The sequence below is a fragment of the Mirounga angustirostris genome, unplaced genomic scaffold (genome assembly GCF_029215605.1).
Source record: "Mirounga angustirostris isolate CCGP_5_RB_7025 unplaced genomic scaffold, mMirAng1.0.hap1 SCAF_6, whole genome shotgun sequence".
NCBI classification, from domain to species: Eukaryota; Metazoa; Chordata; class Mammalia; order Carnivora; family Phocidae; genus Mirounga; species Mirounga angustirostris.
The window spans coordinates 32,167,152-32,186,200 of record NW_026991714.1 but is presented as its reverse complement, the minus strand read 5'-3'; the positions used below and the strand labels follow the sequence as shown (position 1 = coordinate 32,186,200).

The 19,049-nt window shown below is 37.3% G+C and overlaps 1 protein-coding gene across 4 annotated transcripts in view; it reads right to left on the bottom strand.

Moving 5' to 3' along the window:
• Window positions 1–10,231: 10,231 nt before the first annotated feature.
• Window positions 10,232–19,049, bottom strand: part of DENND1B (DENN domain containing 1B) — a 266,120-nt gene continuing 257,302 nt past the window's right edge. For all 4 annotated transcript variants that reach the window (XM_064594053.1, XM_064594051.1, XM_064594049.1 and 1 more), the window contains 3 exons: window positions 17,151–17,224; window positions 15,693–15,909; window positions 10,232–14,691 (listed from right to left, as the gene is read on the bottom strand). In XM_064594053.1, coding sequence (XP_064450123.1) covers window positions 14,155–14,691; window positions 15,693–15,909; window positions 17,151–17,224 — 828 coding nt within the window. In that variant the 3' untranslated portion in view covers window positions 10,232–14,154. The remainder of the gene's footprint in view (window positions 14,692–15,692; window positions 15,910–17,150; window positions 17,225–19,049) is intronic.

The following is a 19,049-nucleotide window of genomic DNA, read 5'->3' as shown; positions in this document are numbered from 1 at the left end:
ATAATTTTGATTATTGTAATGATAATGAGGGATCCTATAGGGAGCTCAGCTAAGGGCCAGGGCTGTATTTACCTTGCTACGCGACATGCATTATGTTTCATTTAAAACCTTAGAACAGCTCTTTGAAAGAGGAACTTTTATCCTCATTTTAAGAGCCTCTGGAGACAAAGAAACACACAGTTTTAAATTTCTGATCTGCCCCATCCAGGTGACATGAACTTCGCCTGAAAAATGGGAATCCTACTTCTGTCTCATGGGCATATTATACTTATTAGTGTCAAACGCTTAGCTCTGAGTAGGCACACAATGTCTAGCGTTCATGATTATTATTCAGATAAGGTGGGATGTCAGCAGGACAAGTGGCAAGCTCAGTTTCTCCCACCTTCTATTCTGCTAAACAAACCATGTGGGTAACCATCTTCTTCCCCTCCCTAACACCCATCCTCTGATGTATTTGTAAAATTAGCAGGCTTTGTGCAGAGAAAGATTACTTCTCCACGTCATTCTCCTACCTCAGAATTGCTCTGTGATGGCTCTCCCACCCGAACGAAGAAATCACTTCATCTATAAGACTGACATGAATTGTACATACTGCTTGTATGTTCTCAATAAAATACCAGAAAATAAATCAAAAGGTCTCAGGTCTCTCAGTCTCCCAAACAGCTGATGATAAGAGTAATTTTTTTTAAAGTTTTGCTTTACGGAGATGACATTTTTTAAATTTTTTATTTTATTTGCCCAGGCTTTTAGGGAATACCCCTTATACCTCTTTTGTTAAGGAATCACAATCATCTACAATCATCAAGAGCAAGAAAGATTGACCCATGTGTTTTGGTATAAATCATCCTTTTAATGATTAGCGACCCAACTTCACCTGGGTATGATTCAAACCGTGAAACTTTCCTTAATTCTGGAGTGAATATGACCTTTCACATTTCAATCTGCTTCCAGCAAAAGTGCAACTTTATTGCTGTGCATTGCATTGAATAGTGATGACAAAAGGGCATGTTTCCAATTTAAGCCCATTCTTCTGTGAATTGGTGCCCAGGCTTCGCTTGACATGGTTCCAGAAACCTGGGAACAACATTCATCAAATATATTTGGCAGTCCTAGCCTAAGGACAGCTGCTTTAAGAACCAGTCCCAGAGTCTCCTAATATGTTGGGTGACGAGGTGATAATGTCCCCTTGAAAACCGCTCCCAAATCCACATCTTCCAGCTCTAAGTGGAGGACCTCTTGGAGATGCTCATGGTTTACAGCTTGAGGCTTTAAAATCAGAGCTCGTTCCGGGCTGAAATGAAGCAAATCCTGAGTGGAAACAAGTATATGTGTTGTTAAAAGTCCCCAAAGCACACAGGTGCTCCAGAAACCTGTGGCTACTCAACCCTTCCTGTCATGGGTTTGGATATGTCAGTTCATACGTTAATTCATTCAGTAACATGCTCACCATCCAAAAACCTTTTATTGCCACAAGATAACATCCAGATCAGCTTCCCCATAACAGAGATAATTCAGAATACTTATTTTACCAGGTCAGGCCTGCTTTTCTCAAAAGGAAAGAAAGAAAGAGAGGAAGGAAGGAAGGAAGGAAGGAAGGAAGGAAGGAAGGAAGGAAGGAAGGAAGGAAGGGAGGAAGGAAAGGAAGAGAAAAGAAAAAAGAAATTGCTCTCCATTTGAATAATTTGGAAACGCTTAATTTTGCAAAAAGATAAACAACTAAACACTAACCACCAAGAGTAGGTTTATTTGAAAACATTGTCATATTGAAAAATTCAGTTAAGTCTTAATCTTAAATGGTTTCTATTATGGAGATCCTAAAATATTAAGTCTCTGAGGTCCAGAATATAGACATCCCCATGGGAACCCAGGCTCAAATCTCCTAACAGTCTTTGTTATTTTCCTAATGCATTGATATTTCATTTTCTGATAGGCAGAGGGAAGCCAGGAGGTCCTCTTAACTGGTGATCAGAATAGTACATGGATTTTAATCCAACATCCCTCCATGGCCAAGTACTAATTTAGTTCAAATATGGAATCTGTAGTAATAGTACTTAAGTGTCTCAAACTGAAGAGAGCAAGGACAATCTAATAGTTATGGACTATCCGTGTGAAACAGCTAATAGCATCACTTATTAGGGGAGATTCCAATTTGTTGTTTTATTTAGCATTTGGTAGAATGCTATTGCTTTGGTAGAATGAGAGACCTTGTCAAAGGCAAAGATAAAAAGAATGGAGGAAACATTGTTTATAATTAGAAAGTAAAATACAATATTGATAGAGGCCAGCTTAAATTATTTGAAATGAAATACAAATTAAGTCCAGAACCTCTCTCATGAAAAAAACTGGCCAAACACACCCATGTGATAAAATCACATTTATTTAGATTTAATGGAGTTCAGTAACTTACATGAATATTATTTTGATCTATTGAAAGCATTTTAGTAGACCTCATATTGGCCTTCAAGAGTTACTAGTCCAGAGATAAGACAATTGTTAAAAGACTCAGAGGTGTCATAAAAATAGACTCCCTGTTGCCTAGCATATTTCATCTTAAGTCCTGTTTAATATATATTTGTTTTAAAGGGGGTGACTGGGCCTCTTATCAGAAGATATTTCTGTTTTCTTTGATCAAGAAATTAAAACTAGAGATAATAAATCTAGGTGAAAAATATTGCAAGATGGCAGATCAGTTCACAGTTCAAAATTCAAGGCAGATCCTAGTGGCATTTAGGAATAAATCTGGTCAAAAACAGTCACTTTGCATGAAAGCCATTGCTGACAAGAGACTAGACAAACCTCACATTATTTAATCAATTATACAGACAAAGTAAAAACAGATTTTGGGGAAGCTGTGATATTTTTCATCACTGCTACAAGTTAGATATAAAAAGTTCCATTTTTAAAGTCAGTTAATTTTCTCAAGTCTATAAAAATTTCTCTTTGCTGCCATCAGATGCCAGTTGGGATGTACAGAGTAGTTAGCACGTCTCTGTCCTCCGGTAGAGGGTAAGAATGATAACCCGGCCTGTATCATTTCTCTCCATAAACAGCTCTCTTTATTAAAAAACAGTATTTGTGATCATTGAATATTTGAAGCAATATTTGAAGAAACAGAGCACTCAACATGAATGTGAAATTTCTAACCGAATATTTAATCCAACTGTGTGTTGTAACTTCTCTTTCCCACAAAGTTTCTGCGTGTAAACCTCTTTTCCAGTCATATTCTCCTGCTATTTATTAGTGGAAGACTCATTAACTCAAATCCCCATTGAAAAATTCTGGAATTCCATGGGGGTGCCTGGGTGGTTCAGTCGGTTAAGCGACTGCCTTCAGCTTGGGTCGTGATCCTGGAGTCCCGGGATCGAGTCCCACATCGGGCTCCCTGCTCAGCCGGAAGCCTGCTTCTCCTGCTGACCCTCCCCCTCTCGTGCTCTCTCCTCTCTCTCACACACACACTCTCTCTCTCAAATAAGTAAAATATTTTTAAAAAAAGAAAAATTCTGAAATTCCAATCCCTACAAAGTTGGTGTGAAGGTTGCTTCTTCTTATCTGAATGAAAAATATCAACTAATTATCTCTACTCTCTCCTTTTATGGTAAGATAAAGGGCACCCTCCCTTCTCCCTCATTGGTGGCTCATGTTAGAGTGCAGGAAAGGGTGAAAACATCGAAATATTGCAGTCTCCTCAGTTCCCTTTGATGTGTTGACTTTTACAGGAGTCTTGCTCCTGTCACAAGTGGCAGCCCCAGTAAAGGGGTGCAGGCAGCAATGGGTGGCCTACTCTGTAGGTTAGGCTTTCCAAGGCCACTGTTAGAGAAGGGTGGTGGGGTTGCCCTCCTGGGTCCTGTAAGCATCCCTGGGTCAGCAGTGACTGCGCAAAGCAGCCTTGTTCCCTTAACTCAATCCAAGGTTGAGTTGTCAGGTAGCAATGACAGGGTGACACAGCTCCTGAAACACTTGGTGCTTTCCAGAACTTTTTAGTCTCCTCAAGTTCATTAGGAGATTAGGCCTGTCTTGTCACATGCACTTTCTTCAGAGTCCTTGCTCTGTTCTGGACCACCCTTTGCTTGCACTAACTCCCTTGAAGAGTTTGAACAAATCTCTCCACCTGCTCCTAAGAGTGGCCCAATCTCAGGACACAAAGTAAGAGCCTTGCAACCCCAGGATTCTGCAAACAGATATGCACACATCACCCTAAATCCGTGACCTGGATCGATATGTGGATGGTGAAAATCTGTCTAGCAAGAAACTGCCATGTTAGTGTAAACATCCGTAAGCAGATTTAGCTGTTTTTCTCCCATCAGTGTTGTGTCCCAGTGAACTTTCTTGTATATCAGCATCACCACCCTTTGTGACCTATGAAAGGAAATGTGATCTCACTTTTCCTTGGTCAATACTATTTACTTTCCAGCACAGAGTGCTCTGTTCTGCTTTAATCACCTTCTACCACCTCTTCCACCTCTAAGACCAGAAAGGAAACTGAGCTAGCTGGCGACTCCTGGGCATCTCCCTACATTCTGGATCTCTCACCTTCCTGGTGTTGTATCCTTGAAGTTAATTAAATACAGGGGCCTGATCTCTCCGAAGGGTCTCCTGACCCTGCCTCAACTTCCCAACTCGTTCTTTGGCAGACAGACAGTTTCAGGGATGCCCAGACCTCTGAGGCTTTCAGCACTTCCCAACCCACATGAGGTTATCAAAATGCATGTGTTTTGAATTATTCAAACATATCTGGAACATACAAATCTCATTTTAAGACCAGTACATCTAGTAATACTTCCCTCACATTCATTCTAAATAGCAGAATTATTCACTTCACTCATTTAATGAGAAAAAAAAATCACCAAATGTCTTGCATTTGGTGCCAAGTACAACTGGTTTCTCTTCAGATCGCGTAAGTCTTTTACCTTTAACATAATTAATTGAAATCAAACATAATCTGAAATCTTACCTGGGAGGAGAAACGGTCGTGGTTGAAAAGATTGCACAGAACACACAGAGATTTCTGCAAGGAGTCAATTATCCTGAAGGGAGATTATTTTACTCTCCAGGGCAAAAAAGTAGCAGAGCTCCAAAAGAAGTGCTCCTGTGTGGAGGGAGGCAGTAAAGGATGGAAAAGAGAGGGAAAGGAGAAGCCCACAATATAAACACTGGTCTGGTGACATTTAAAATGTGATAGGATGAGAAAGTTTAAAAAAAAAAAAGTTCAGCCTGTAAGCAAGGGTACCCAAGACAAATCACGAAATAAGATGCAGCTAATTAGGCTGAAATTTCCACATTGCTGAGTATGTCATTCAAAGTATCCATGATATCAACATTAGACCATGACCTACTTTACCATGTGCCAAGGGTCAAATTTGATGAGGATTCTATCAAATAATTTAAATACAGCTAAGTTTTAAATGACCTCTAAATTCTTCCCTGCTGTGCTAACATTTTCAAAATCATGAAACAAATATGTGTAGAGAAATCACTGGAACAAACCAAATGTCAGTTGCTTGTGTATATTATTCAGTTTAAACCTTAAGATACATAATGGTCTCTACTGTTAACACCGTTAACCCAGACTAACCTACAGCTTGTAATAAGAGAGTGATAGCAAAGCAATTTGAAAATCCTCTTAAAATCTTGAAATCAAGATATCCAGAGAATTTTAACTCACTTTATAATTGCATGTTAAACATGAATATTAATACTCCATAATAATCCCCCCAAATAGCATTCCTTGATTATGATACAGAATGTTACTTTGCTATACTGTGTTGATCCCCCATGTTTTAAATATAATTTTGATGTGAAAGAATTGCTTAAATTTTTCTAGCAGGAAATTTTTAAAAGACTAATTTCAAGTGTCTCTCAATTGTCATTTCTTTAGAAATTCACGTGATTTTCTAACAGTTTGTCAAAGAGCATGTCCCTTATTATAATAAAGAAGCCTATAATATAAAACAGAGCACTTCCTCCTACCATCTGTCTCACAAGTTGGGATTTTTGCCTAATGGGTTGTATCCAATTCGGACATTTATCAAATCTCTGAAAGCTTAGCTCTTATTTTAAAAATACTTTTTAAGTTTAAATTTGGGGGGAAATTGAATAAAATACTATGTGAATACCTTCAGTATATTTTGATATCCCAAAGTGAGACCTCAAATTAGAAACTGGAGTTATAAAAAGGAATGTGTCCATTTTCAATACATGCTTTCAAATGAAAGCCTTGCTTAAATGGTGTTAGTACAAAACACCATCAACATGAGGCAGTCTCCATATTTAAAGTAAGTTTGATTCTAAAGTAACAAAACTGAAGAGTAAGAAGTTTGCCTCCAATGCTGGTTCTTGACCAGAAGAAAAATTAAAAAGTCGTAGATGACATCTGTGAAGATTCTGAGAGGGCGTTCAGATGCTCTGAACAGCTTCCTTGATCTCGCCAAGCATTCTCTCACAGTTACCATGCGTAATCAAAGCGGGGCTCCCCAGCCTGCTCTCCAACAACAGCCCATAAAATTGAAAGGGAAAAGATACCATAGAGAACACGTATATATACAACAAAGTTTAGCTGAGGTTGAATTAGCTGAGCTGGAGAGTATGGGGGGATAAAAAGAAAAAGAGAAAAGGAGAATCTGTACATTAATGCAATCTCACCAAAGGATATCAGGAAATTCTGTACTCAACATTAAAATCTTGCATAGTGCATTTTGTAAAAAAAAAAAAAAAAAAAGAAAAAAGGCTTGTCTAATAAAGGAGAGAGTTGATAGAAAAGAAAATCATATGGAGAATGCATGTTAGGCATGCCATTTAGTTTCTGTCCTGCATTTCTGCCTAATACAGCATGGAGGCCAAAGCCAGACTGTCAGGTTCATATCCTAGCTTGGTCATTTGTTGGTATGGGACTTTAAGGATATTACCCATTTATTTTGTTCCTCAGTTTCTTCATGTTTACAAAGGACTAATTACAGTACCTACTCCAGAAACTTTTTTTTTTAAGATTTATCTACTTGAGAGAGAGAGAGAGAGAGAGAGAGTGCACACAGGGCAGGGGGAAGGGGCAGAGGGAGAGGGAGAGAGAATTTTAGGCAAACTCCACACTGAGCGAGGAGCCCAGTGCAGGGCTGATCCCACGACTCTGAGATCATGACCTGAGCCAAAACCAAGAGTCGGTCACCAACTGACTGAGCCACGCAGGCGCCCCTACTCCAGAAACTCTTAAGAGCATGGTCCAGGCATCCCCCCCAACCCTTTTTAAAGCCATACACATAGTTCTAATAAAAAGCCATGTTTGACAGCCACTGGATTAGAGAAATACAAGATTCATATAGCTTTATGTTACGGTTTTATACGGCAAAATGCCATGAATTCAAACATATACACAGAAGTTTCTCAGTAATAATTTATTCTAAGAACAGGTACTTCTATTTTAAATAAAGGGATCTAAAACTTCAGGGAAATTAAGTAACAGATGCAAATCAATGGCAGAACTTGGAGGAAAGTTTTAATTCACCTGGAAACATCCACAGTACACTATTTTATTTTTATGCTATTCATACTGTATTTTTCACCTATGTACACATTTTTTTGTGTGTCCTGTTACTCATTCTGTTACTTCTAGGCAAGAAAATTCTCAGACTCACTACATAATAATGCTCCAAAGAGGATATTTTCTTTCACTTATACATAAGGAAAAGCCAATTGTGTTTTTTGTTTCTGCATCTATAAAATTAAGATATGACCATCTCTCTCATACACAGACACTTAGAAGTATTGAGACTAATCTCTGTGAAGGTGGTAGGCGAAATGTTAAAAATCAAAATCAATATACACCTGAAACTAATATGACATTGAATGTCAACTATACATTGATTTCAAAAAAAAAGCTTATATTATAAATCAATAAAAGTTAGCTAAACCTGATGCTTACAAGGATAACGTCTCTTTTCTTGTTGTAGACCTTTGCTTCTTCTATGGAAACAAGACAACTTCAGCGTATCACTCCCCAAAATTCTGTACCCAAAGGGAAGCTTTGTGCTCATTTCAATAGGAATTTCACTTTTGCCCTCAGTGGAACTGTCATAGCTCTTGGGTGAGACGTTCACCCTTCTAATCTCTGGAGCATTGTTCATATACTTTACTGCATTTCATTTCTGTCCTCGACTTTTAAATCAAAGTCAATAAATACAATTGTTGAACTTAGACAGTTCTGCTCTGGTCTATCTAGTGACATTCTACTTACCTCTTCTATGATTTTTAGAGCCTAATAAAATTAGCTGACCATACAGGAAAGAATGGACACCTCTCAAGCGGACCTGTCAGAAAGATTCAGGCTGGGACTTACACTGTAGCAGAGTTACAAAGCTCAGAGAGGAAGATGGCTGGGTCCTACAGCATCTCACCTGGAACACTGAGAGGAGTAACTGGCTAATTAGAAAAGAAGAGTCACCACCATGCAAAATTTTAATTATGACCAATTTTATTTCATAACTGCATTGTTGGGCACTTCATGGTAGTATGTAGTTCATCCAAGATTTATGTTTGCATATTTTTCAAAAAATTCCCCAAACAATACTTTTATGTACAATGTCCTCCCAATAGTAGTCAACTTTAGAGATGATTTATACTGTAGCCTCAAGGATGCAAGAACAGTGAAACAAATCTCAATGCTGGGTAGGTCTTTACAGACACCTGTCACCCTGTCTGGCAAAAAGCTCAAGATTTTCAGTCCTTTTAAACAGTTATTCATTTAAAGCAAAAGAAATAAGCTTTGGGAAAGTTCCGTTTTAACCTCTCATGTACCTTAATGCATATTAAGTTGTAGACTTCATGCAATTCATACTTGTTTGCTGTTTTAGGCATTGCTGTACGTACTAAATCGTAACAGATTCAAGAAATCTTGTTTTGGGTATAGGATCACTGAATGGTTCTCAAAATAACCACATGGAAATTACACTACCTGAAGGATGGTGCGTTGAGCATGCACAGAGTTCAAGTTCGGTCCTGTCCTAAACATCGCATAACCAACCAGAGGGTGGATTTGTAAGGTACCTCATTAAGGTTCTCATCTGAGAAGTGAAATAACACGGAGACAAAAGAGACCTAGAGGTTTCTCACATCAAAGAGGTAATAATTTGTGACTTTGCAACCTTTTAAGATAAAAGATTGTGTATTTTAAATTACTTAACTAAAGTATGGTTTGAAGAAAACATAGCTTTCTGGATATAAAGCATCTACTTGACATTGCTGCTCAGTACCTTGTTTAATTTTTTGGTATGTATGCATATCACATCGAGAGCTACAGATTTTCCACAGTGCTTTTCTGCCTCATTCAAGTATAATAAAAGTAGAAATCTATAGAAGCTCTAACGTTAAACAAACTGTACATTATACAAAAATTAACTTAATTTATAGACAGTCAAGAAGTATTGGCAATGCCCTTTATAAATCTTACCAAAGATTCATCACAAAGGATATTACAATCTACATATGTGGTCATCACCATACAAATGCCATTTAGATTTATGTGGTACAGAACTGAATATTTGTTAAATGTACACATGTAGAATCAGCATTTAGCACTATATACATTTCTTTTAAAGTAACAGTATTGTCAATACTAACCTAAGGTTCAGGATTTTCTTATTGCATATTTGTGGTTGCTGAGGCAGTTAGTTATGATACAATAATGCAATATCCATAATTATTTTAAATAAACAAAAACATTTCTCCTCCCAACAATATAATTTTTTCTAAGATCACATAGAACATTGCTACATACAGCTTTACACAAATACTGAAAAACATGACCTTAAGGTATCTGCTAGAAAAGCAGATGTGCATATTTATATGAACTAAATTATGCAGGAAAAATATTGCACAAAATCCTATTATTTTCAAAATAAAATATGCTTTTCTAAATACACGATTCCCTATATCTTGACCGAATAAAAATGTTAACCAGTTTGCTCAAAGCAATTCTGCCTCTTAAGTCAGCTTTAAGAAACAGACACTAACAAAGTTATCGGGCTCGACACAGGAAAGACGTGGGTCCTGACACAGAATCTGTAAAAGCTATTTCCTTATATTAAGAAGTGCTTTGGGGAATTAGATTTGGATATTCATTCACTTTCTGAAATTTGTGTTCTGACTTACAAGTATCTACCCAGAGTTAGGGTCTTTTATGCTAAACAAATTTATTCATGAAAATAATCTTTTCCTGAAATTCCAGATTTTCTAGATGAGAAGGAAGATCTACTGCTGATTATGAGAATATTCACAGTTTTCTCCTCTTGATCAGGAGACTACCTCTTCATGTTATTTAAGAAACAACTAATTCACGAACATTCCTGAATCCCATTATAAGGATATTAGCACAGAATCTGAACAACAGCACTGTTAAATACACTTTTAATTTAAGAGGCGGGGACAGGGGAGGCTGTTTCTAGAGAAATGCTATTATCAAGATAAAGACAGTAAAAACTAGTTTCCATCAACATGCACCTACACCCTCAGTTAATCCTAAAGTAAGTAAAGTGGTCTAATGATTACAAAGGAGCATCATGCCATTCTAGAGCTCTGTGCTGCCTGGTCAAAAGATTGAGCATAGTGGGGACAGAGAATCAGAGAAACAAGGACACTTAGTTTCTAAGAGCTTCTAAGTCTGTCCTTTAAAAGTAGGTATCTTAAAATAGCAGCATTATTATATTTGTTAAAATAATAAAGTTAATGAAATTAGAAGTGGTACCGTGGTTCTATACTTAGAGCATGTTTTAGATTAAGCAGCTTTAAAGGACTTCTTTTTTTTTTTTGGTGTTAGAACCTTGGGCTAACAGAGATTTGTCATTTCTTTCCCTAATTGGTCCCTTCAGAGCAGGGGCTATGTTACTTATTTTATTTCCTTATATCCCCAGTTACTGTACCTTGTATACGACCCGTACAAAGGGTCGATAAATATTTCCTAAGTGCAATGAGTTAGGAACAGAAAAATCATCCTGCTATGTTTTGGTACCTTCCTAAAATATGCTAAAGTAGGTAACCATCAAAATTTACCACTTAACAACACGTTGACCTAACAAAACAAGAGCTCTTAAATTCACACATGACTCTTCTATCTCCCCCTGAAATATCATAGATGCAATATTTAAGGACCCAAAAGATAAAAGCTAGAGTGGGATTCAGGGAGAATCATGACGGTTTAGAGGCCACATAAAAGATGGCGCACGATAGCCAAAGACTTATTCATTTATACAACTCTGGCAGAACAGGTAAAGCTTCTTTGAAAAACAAATTCAAACAGCAGAGGAGTTTATACAAATATTTCATTTAGTTATAATAGAAAATATGAACATGGGAGAAAATAATACTTTTGTTTGTTTCAGAATTCACCTTAATTTCACTTTATTCTCCCTATATCCACCATAATACTGGGAAGTCTAGTTTAAGAGCAGACTGAATACTCAAAATATTAATGATTTGAAATACTAATACTTTTGGATTAGTAGTCTCTTGGATACTAGCTTTCTGGATTTTTTCCAAGAATAACATGTAGAGCTTTTGTTTTTTAACAGAATATAAAAGCTGATTTTGCATGTTAGAATAAGGCACAGGTCCAGTTCAAAAATACCTTGATGCAAATATCCTTGTGAGTGGCCTCACGGCAACAGTCTTGTAGTCAAACATCTCATGAGGTGATCAGATGATAGAAGAACCTACATTTCTGAGGCCACGATGTTCATTAAGCAAATGGACTAAAACTCCAATTTTACCTATGCTACACTCTCAATTATCTCATTCTTCAGACTATGAATCCTGAAGGAAAACATGCATTTCAATAGTCATATTAAAAGACTTTTTCTTTTTAAAAAATCACCAAGAAATATTTGCCAAGCAGATTAACCACCGGAGTGACCTTTTTTCCTTCTCATTTAAAACAGCTCTTCTGATAAATCCACATGCTTTGACAAAGTGAAATGGAATTTTGTAATGAGTGGATAAAGGCAAAATTTGACAAGAACCATGAGTCTTACTTTTGTGTTAATAAAATAAGAATTAAACACTTTTTTCCTTAATATACACGACTCCCTCCTTATAAGGAAAACAAGATTTGTCTTCCTTTACAAACATGAATAAATAATTGTCCCCAATAAAACATATCTGTTTAGATTTTGGAATGTAGCTTAGAAAAGAAAAAAAAAATTGGTCATTTTCTTTAAATTATTTAAAGACTGACCTGGATAAATATTTTTAAGCAATGTTTTTAACAAATCCCCTTCTAGGGTTTTTTTTAACTGAAAATTAAATTCTTTCAGTAAATATTTTAGGGTACAGTCCTGATGGGGCTCTTGAATGGTTTCTCAAACAACTTTTCTAAAATGACAATTTTTAAAAAATAATCATGATTGGGGATGTACAGGATATATATTGAATATACAAATACCAAATTAACCATAACACCACTGTTTTTTTCCCTTTATTTTTTCCTGTCAAGCTAGCCTATCATGAAGCAGTCAATGCACGATGCCTTCTGAGATGAATTTCAATGTTTAGCAGTGAATTTGAAGGAGAAGAGACGAATCTCCTATGCAGAAGGATTCCAAATAATTTTTGTAGATACTCCACCCTAAGGGAGAGGAAGCATAAAGCCCTACTCCTTAGGTCTGGGCTATATACTGTGACTTCCTTCCAAAGACTACAGTATAGAAAGGGAGGGAAAAGAGCATAGAGGAAAAACCTGACGAACACCACCTCAGCTAGGTTATCAAAGTCAACATCAACATTCACAAATCATGCTGACATTATGTACCTTGGGTATGATGTAATGAAAATGACCTTTTACTTCTGTAATCTTCTCCCCCAAGCCCACAGTCACAGTGTAATCATGAGAAAAACAGCAGACAAATTCTAATAGAGGGACATTCTATAATATATTCAACCAGCAGATCAGTACTCTTTAAACCTGTCAGGGTTATCAGAAACAAGGAAAATGAGAAGATGTCCCAGCCAAGAGGAATCTAAAGACACATGACAACCAAATGTAATGTGGTGTCTTGAATGGGATTCTGGAAGAGAAAAAAGACATTAGGGAAAAACTAAGGAAATCTGAATAAAGCAGGGACTATCAATACTGGTTCACCAATTGTGGCAAATGTACCATACCAAAGTAAAACATTAATCATAGGGGAAATTGTATGCAGGGACATAATGGGGACTCTCTGTACTTTCTTTGTAATTTTTCTGTAGATCTAAAACTTCTAAAATATAAAGTCAATTATTTTAAAAAGTAAATTTGCGATGATAAGAAATGTTTTGAATTATTAGTTAAGAAAAAAAAAACAAAAAACAGGAACATTTCTTTATCAGGACAGTTCGTGTTGCATTTGGCTTTCTGGGGCTGGATTCCTAGATAGCAAAGGCATACAGAGAGACTGAAAAAATTTTAAAGTGTCTCATTTGTAAACAGAAGTCATTAATTTCACATTGTAATTCAGCACTTCATATATTTCACTGAGTGAAAGGTAAATGTGTACCTTTATACGTTTTGGAAAACATGGCTGCAGTGTCCACAAGAGAGCTTTTAAATTTTGAAAAATGAATTTTGTCCTTGATTCAACGAATAGAAAAAGGCATTATTGCTCTGCAGAACACTTATAACTTATCCTTCAAAATTTACAGGTAATTCCATAAATTATTAAAGTATGCTAAATATAGGCTTAGGATTAAGGCAGTTAGTGGGTCAACAGTTTCAGCAGTTTCAGGCTAGTTTTGATAAGTTTTGATATCCTGACCAGTTCATGCTCTACCAGATTAGTAGGGTCGCTACTGGTTATGCGCAAGGGTTATATATGCATATTAGTTTAAATAAAATGAACGGCATTAAGCACCAAATACTGGGAAATCATGTTTGATATATACTTCCAATATACATACAAACTAGTACCTGATTTAAGAGCACAGTAGAAGAATCAGCTTTACATTTAAAAATCAATTGATAATATATATTCACGAGATGAATGAGTGGAGAAAATGTATGTTCCAAATGAAAAATAACTTTTAGACAGCACTAAGAACTGTCATTCCCACAAATAATTCTGTTTACTATAGAGATTACAAGGAATCCTAAAATGTCTCCCTAGAAGCTTGGATGCAAGTGAGTGACTCTTAATAGTTGATTTAAGGGTGGTTTCCACGCGTGTTTTCTTCTGAAATGTTTAAGTCTTGCTGGAAGGCAGATGTTATATGACATAACGACACCACTTCATGAAGCAGTCCAGAATCTTCTGAAGTCTCTTTGGCTTCTTTCCCTTCTTTCTCCCAAGGAACAAAAGTAGATGAATGTCGCCCAAGGCTGGGTGTAAGCAGATCGTCTGAAATCTGGCTTAGTGTTTCTTTCTTTTCTGTTTTAGCTTTTTCATTTTCGGAAACTTCAGGAGAAGCGAGCTGGAGATCCAATCCTGAGGCAGAAGCTGGCTTTTCCATGACCGCCGGCTCCCTCATATTGTCAACATTGAGGTATTTTTCATTGTTTTCCTCTTTCAGGATAAACAGAGAATCTGTCAGACCGCTGCAGGAAACACGCTTCCGGGGAGAGGGAGGAAGGTGTTTGCCATGGAGGGCACTATCATCTTGCCCGAGATGCCACTCTGCTTGATCACCAGAACCACTGCAAAGCAGGGCCAGATTATTCTCACTGGGTGCATTGGATGTATTCTGAAAGAAGAAACAACAAATTCAGAAAAATTTTAATGAGATTATGTTACATGAGCATTTTTTTTCCATTTTGAAATAAAATATTAATATCTTTCAAGGCTGACAACTGGGAAGTCCCCCCCAGAGGAAATACAGCGTTAATTCTGAGCACCTGCAAATGGCTCTGTTAACAAGAAAATACATAAACATATACAATTTTTTATTTATCAATTATACTTCAACAAAGCTGAAAAGGTAAATGAAAAAAACCTGCCAACCCCAGCCCCTCAAAACCCCCAAATAGACCAACTACATCAAGCCAAGTTCTGGAATGACAATCACCACAGGGTGGCCATTACTCATACTTCCATCTCTTGTGTTTTTAAAACATTTATTCCACTATGTTTAAAACACTCTTCATTTTTGAAGCAATATAATGAAAAACTACTTGAATTGAGACATTTCTTAAACATATTTTCAAAGATCCAGGAAATATGGAAAAAAAGTGGGAACATTTCATACTTAAAAAATTCCCCAGAAAAGACAACTATAAAACTAGATTGTAAGAGAATATTACGGCTTGATAAAAAATTTTTCCAATGAATGTCAATAACCACCAGAACTGGATACATAAATGGGAAAATACAGAATTCTGAAACTAGAAATAATTCTTAATTATTAAATTTTCTCATATTTTTGAAGAGTTGACTACTTCCCTGTTAGAGGTTAAATGCTTTGACCAACTAAGATTATAACATGAGGCAATTCACACCAAAGGGTAAGAATGTTTTCATTTAATTTTTTAAAATAGATTTTTATTTATTTGAGAGAGAGAATGAGAGAGAGCATGAGAGGGGGGAGGGTCAGAGGGAGAAGCAGACTCCCTGCCAAGCAGGGAGCCCAATGCGGGACTCGATCCCGGGACTCCAGGATCATGACCTGAGCCAAAGCCAGTTGCTTAACCAACTGAGCCACTCAGGCGCCCCCTCATTTAATTTTATAGGCTGAAAAAATCAACTAACCGTAGGTTTGTAATCAATATCATCCATTGATCTGAAGAAATCCAAGCTCTTCGCTGCTGCTAGCTTTCCTTGGTCTGAGCTGTGTGTGCTCAATGTGTCTAAGATTTCTCCTAGGAGGTCCATTTCGCCTGAGTAAGGACTCTTTACTTTTGTTTCAACGGAGTCATCACTTTCATAAAAATAGGCAGAAGCTTCTTCTCCATCTTCAGAGGACAACCTGAAGGAAAATGAAGCATGCATTAGCAGTCACTCCTACACGCTCACACACCTACACATGTATGTGAGCAACCTCTCCCCAGTTACATTCCATCAGTGAGAGAGTCTTAAAACCAAAGTGCTTCTCAGCAGAACAACAACAAAATGGTGAATTGGTTCACGGCAAAATTCTTTACAGTGATGTGTGTATGCCAATTCAAATACAGGAAATTTTGAGTATGTGCACTAAGAAAATACAAACAGATAGCTATGGGACCTTACTCAATCTGGAAGCCAAAGCAGTGCTTTTCACACAGTCTAGTTCTGTGGGATTTGGGACATTAGCCTTAGAAATAGTAGATGGAACTTCTGGAAGGCTTGCTATAGCCTGAGTTCACTTTCAATATTTGTGTGGTTTTCCCTTTATTTATTCATTCACATATTTTAGAGAAGAGTGCATATTCCTTTATATAGACAAAGATATACTTAATGGAGAAAAAAAGACTGTCCATTTTGTCACCCCCATATAAGTTTAAATTGTTTAAAAAAACTAAACGCGGGGCGCCTGGGTGGCTCAGTTGGTTAAGCGACTGCCTTCGGCTCAGGTCATGATCCTGGAGTCCCGGGATCGAGTCCCGCATCGGGCTCCCGGCTCAGCAGGAAGCCTGCTTCTCCCTCTGACCTTCCTCCCTCTCATGCTCTCTGTATCTCATTCTCTCTGTCTCAAATAAATAAATAAAAAATCTTTAAAAAAAAATAAAAAATAAAAAATAAAAAAAAATAATAATAAAAAAACTAAACGCTATTGTTATTGCCCTTACTTTATGGTGAAATTAATTTTTAATACTTTGTATTAAAATTTCCTCTTCTGATATCACCACAGATTTAAAGCCCTCCCCTTCCCTAGCTTGTTTTAATTGACTATTATCACTGTTGCTGCCATTTAACCTGCCCCTCTTCATGAGCAGGGTAGGGGTCGAACTTAGGTGGGCTCCTATTTCCCCTTTAACACTATCGCAGATATTTCTGTAGGCCTTACTGCTTTCCAAGAACAAGATATTTCAGGTCTAGCTTGCTTTCCCATCTCAAGATTCATCCCCCATGAGACTCCAATGAGCACTGGTTAATTTTGCTGAAGAACACTGCAAGGGAGCAAAATCTGATCTCTAGGAGTGTACATCCTTTGATTATCTTTTGAAATCCTAAAATGTCTGCCTTTCAGCCGCAACACTTAGCAGGACAGTAAAATCCATCACGACTTACTTGCTCGCTCTCTCGTCATAGTCATCATCATACAGAGCACCATCAAGACTCTTAAGAGGTCTTTTTAAGCGTGCCTAGAGGGAGGAGTTGACCATAAATTGGCATTAGTAGTTAAAATAAGTCTTTTTCATAAATTTTAAAGGAACAATTTGATTTGATAAGAACGCTTTTAAGAGAAATATGAATTCAGGATTTTTTAACATTACTCAGTAACTTGACAAGCTGTGCAGTAAGAAGGTGAGGGAATCAGGCAATACTGATGTCAACACTTACAGCTTAAACCAATAGACAAAAAACAAATCACTGGATTGAATACACACACACATACACACACACACAATGATCTAGTCTGTTAGTCCCTGGTTTAAAAATACTTAATTTGTAATCAATTATATCCCCATGCACTTATCCCCTAGCTTCAATAATCATCAATATTTGCCCATCTTGTTTCTTTTATCCATCTCCCCAATTATTTTAAGGCAGTACTTCTCAATACTTAATGTGCATATAAATCTCTTGGAGATCATGGTAAAAATGTAGATTCTGACTCTACTGGGTTTTAAGGATGAGGCCAGAGTTTCTGCATTTCTTTTTTTTTTTTAAAGATTTTATTTATTTATTTGAGAGAGAGAATGAGAGAGAGCACGAGAGGGGAGAGGGTCAGAGGGAGAAGCAGACCCCCTGCCGAGCAGGGAGCCCGATGTGGGACTCGATCCCGGGACTCCAGGATCATGACCTGAGCCAAAGGCAGTCGCTTAACCAACTGAGCCACCCAGGCGCCCAGTTTCTGCATTTCTAACAGGCTCTTAGGTGAAGTTAGTGCTGCTGGATCTGAAGGTCCCTCACTGAATAGCAAGGTTTTGAACCGAATGCTAGACAACCTATCATTTCACCTGTAAACACTTCAATATATCTTTAACAGATATCATTATCTTCCCATACAAATTAACAATTATTCTTTAATATCCTCTATTCTCAGACCATTCTCATATGCCCTTATTACCCCTAAAATATTTTAGTTTGTTTATGTGGACCAGAATCTCAACATGGCTAACACTATTTGGTTGATATGTCTGTCAAGTCTCCTTCAGAGACTATCAGTTACACCTTCCCCATCCTTTGTGTCATTTGTGGCCTTGAACATGTGATTCTTATCCTCTTCCTATAAACTTGGCAGTCACATCTGGAAGCTTGGTTAGACTGTTTCTGGTTTTTTGTTTTTCTCTGTTTTTGGCAAGAATATGCTACATGTGTTTGAGATGTGTTTTTTTTTACTGCATCACACCAGGAGGTATATCATGTTAAGATGTCTCACGTTGGTGGTACTAAGATCCATTAATGGCTTCAGGATTCAGGTTGGCTGATACTATCCATTATGAATTTTCTTTCGCTTGATGGTTTTAGCATCCTATGATAGTCCTTGGGTAAATTAATTATGCAGAAGGCGCTCCAAAATTACGTTTTTCAAACGCATTCCTTCTATCTTTACTTGTTGGCATTCTACCAAGACTTCTGTCCTATTAACTATTTGGCTATTCTGACATACAAGGTGTAGAGCAGAGGTAGGATAAATTCTTGATGCTTTCCTTTTGTTCAACAATTTCCAGAGTAATGAGCTCATGCCTACCAATCTCTAAATGTGAGCTGTGAGGGTTTTTAAAATGTCATCATCATTTGTATATATGTGATGTGGCTCAGCCTATCACAGTTGTTCTTCTTGATTTTTTTTTAAAGATCTATTTATTTGAGAGAGAGAGAGCATGCGAGTGCAAGAGCATGCATGGTGGGGAGGGGCAGAGGTAGGGGGAGAGGGAAAGAATCTCCAGCAGACTGTGCTGCGTGACTCAGGCGCCCCTCTTCTTGATGTCTGAGCTGTCTCATTTTTTAATGATACCATGG